We start from the raw sequence: 1,233 nt of genomic DNA, 5'->3' as shown, positions 1-1,233 counted from the left end.
TGTGTTTATTTTCGCGCTTGGCATTTTCTTCTACTCAAATCTGAGACCTGTGTTTTGTTAGGTCGACGCTCTAACCACTTGAGCTATTCAACTTGATTGTTGATAGGTTGGCTCCTCCGCAATGATATACCACCGATGACTTCAACTTGGCTCTGATACCACTTGTTGTTTTTCGATAATGGGCCAGGGAAATTATTTTCTTTTCGGTGACAGAAAATCGTTGACTGTAAGTTGTTGGAAGAAAATAAAACGCCTAAAATAAGAGAGAATTGCCTGAAATTTTGAGTGGGCTTAAAATCAGGTTGTCAAATTTTTTGAACAGATTTTCTATTTAAATATAACTTANTTTTGAGTGGGCTTAAAATCAGGTTGTCAAATTTTTTGAACAGATTTTCTATTTAAATATAACTTATTCTCAACGGTTGAGAGTGACCAACTAAATTCTGTGCCACTCCCTACAAAATTGCCCTCTAACACTCTGGTAATCCATAACTTTGGTAATCCATTCGACGTGTTTGTCAAATGGTCAGGTATTCAATCAACTAATCAAATCGTGTGAATCTAAATAAAGAAAAACTCAGGTTTTATCTAACAGAGCTTACGTCGAGGAATTTCTGAGTTCCTACAACCTTGGCACCACAATGAAAAATGTCATTGCTCGAAGGATTGCCTCGTTCGTCGTTCAAATGGCGTGCAGAAATGACAATCTAACGTTCTACATCGTTTCGGAAATCGATTACATACAGATGTTTTGGTTGGACCAGAGTGCGACTGCGGAGGAGGAGGAGGAGGAGACGAAAATTTTTGACGACTTTTCGGGGAGGAGAGGGGCGCCGGAGACGGGGATAGAGAGGTTGAAGAAGGAGCAATTCGATGGGTTTGGGGGAGAAGATTTGGGGAATTATAGTGTGTGTTATGATGAGATGAAGGACGGCGGGGAAGAAGTGAGCAGAATGCCCTTCGGACATGTGTATCATAAATCTTGTGTTCTCACTTGGCTTCAAAGGAACAACTCATGAACTCAATGCATAAAGAAACTAGAAGCTTAAGAGATTCAAAGTTTTTTTTTTCTTTTGTTAGGGTAATGTAATTTTTTTTGGACAAAAATTCAATTTATAGGTGTTTTATGATTTGCTTTTAAATGGATACCTTTAGGTATTTGTTTGAAATGTATGAGTTTATGATTTGCATGTTTTTGTTTCTACTTTAAAATGACGTGCCGTAAAAAATTCA

General features: G+C 37.7%; 1 protein-coding gene across 1 annotated transcript; it reads left to right on the top strand.

Moving 5' to 3' along the window:
* Window positions 1-641: 641 nt before the first annotated feature.
* On the top strand, window positions 642-1,019 carry LOC111785539 (E3 ubiquitin-protein ligase CIP8-like). Its single transcript, XM_023665931.1, has one exon. It carries the CDS (start codon window positions 642-644, stop codon window positions 1,017-1,019), a length of 378 nt encoding a protein of 125 aa, XP_023521699.1.
* The last annotated feature ends 214 nt before the right edge of the window (window positions 1,020-1,233 follow it).

This window comes from Cucurbita pepo, unplaced genomic scaffold (assembly GCF_002806865.2).
Source record: "Cucurbita pepo subsp. pepo cultivar mu-cu-16 unplaced genomic scaffold, ASM280686v2 Cp4.1_scaffold000543, whole genome shotgun sequence".
Lineage (NCBI taxonomy): Eukaryota > Viridiplantae > Streptophyta > Magnoliopsida > Cucurbitales > Cucurbitaceae > Cucurbita > Cucurbita pepo.
The sequence above is the reverse complement of the archived record's forward strand: the minus strand, read 5'-3'. Positions and strand labels throughout refer to the sequence as shown.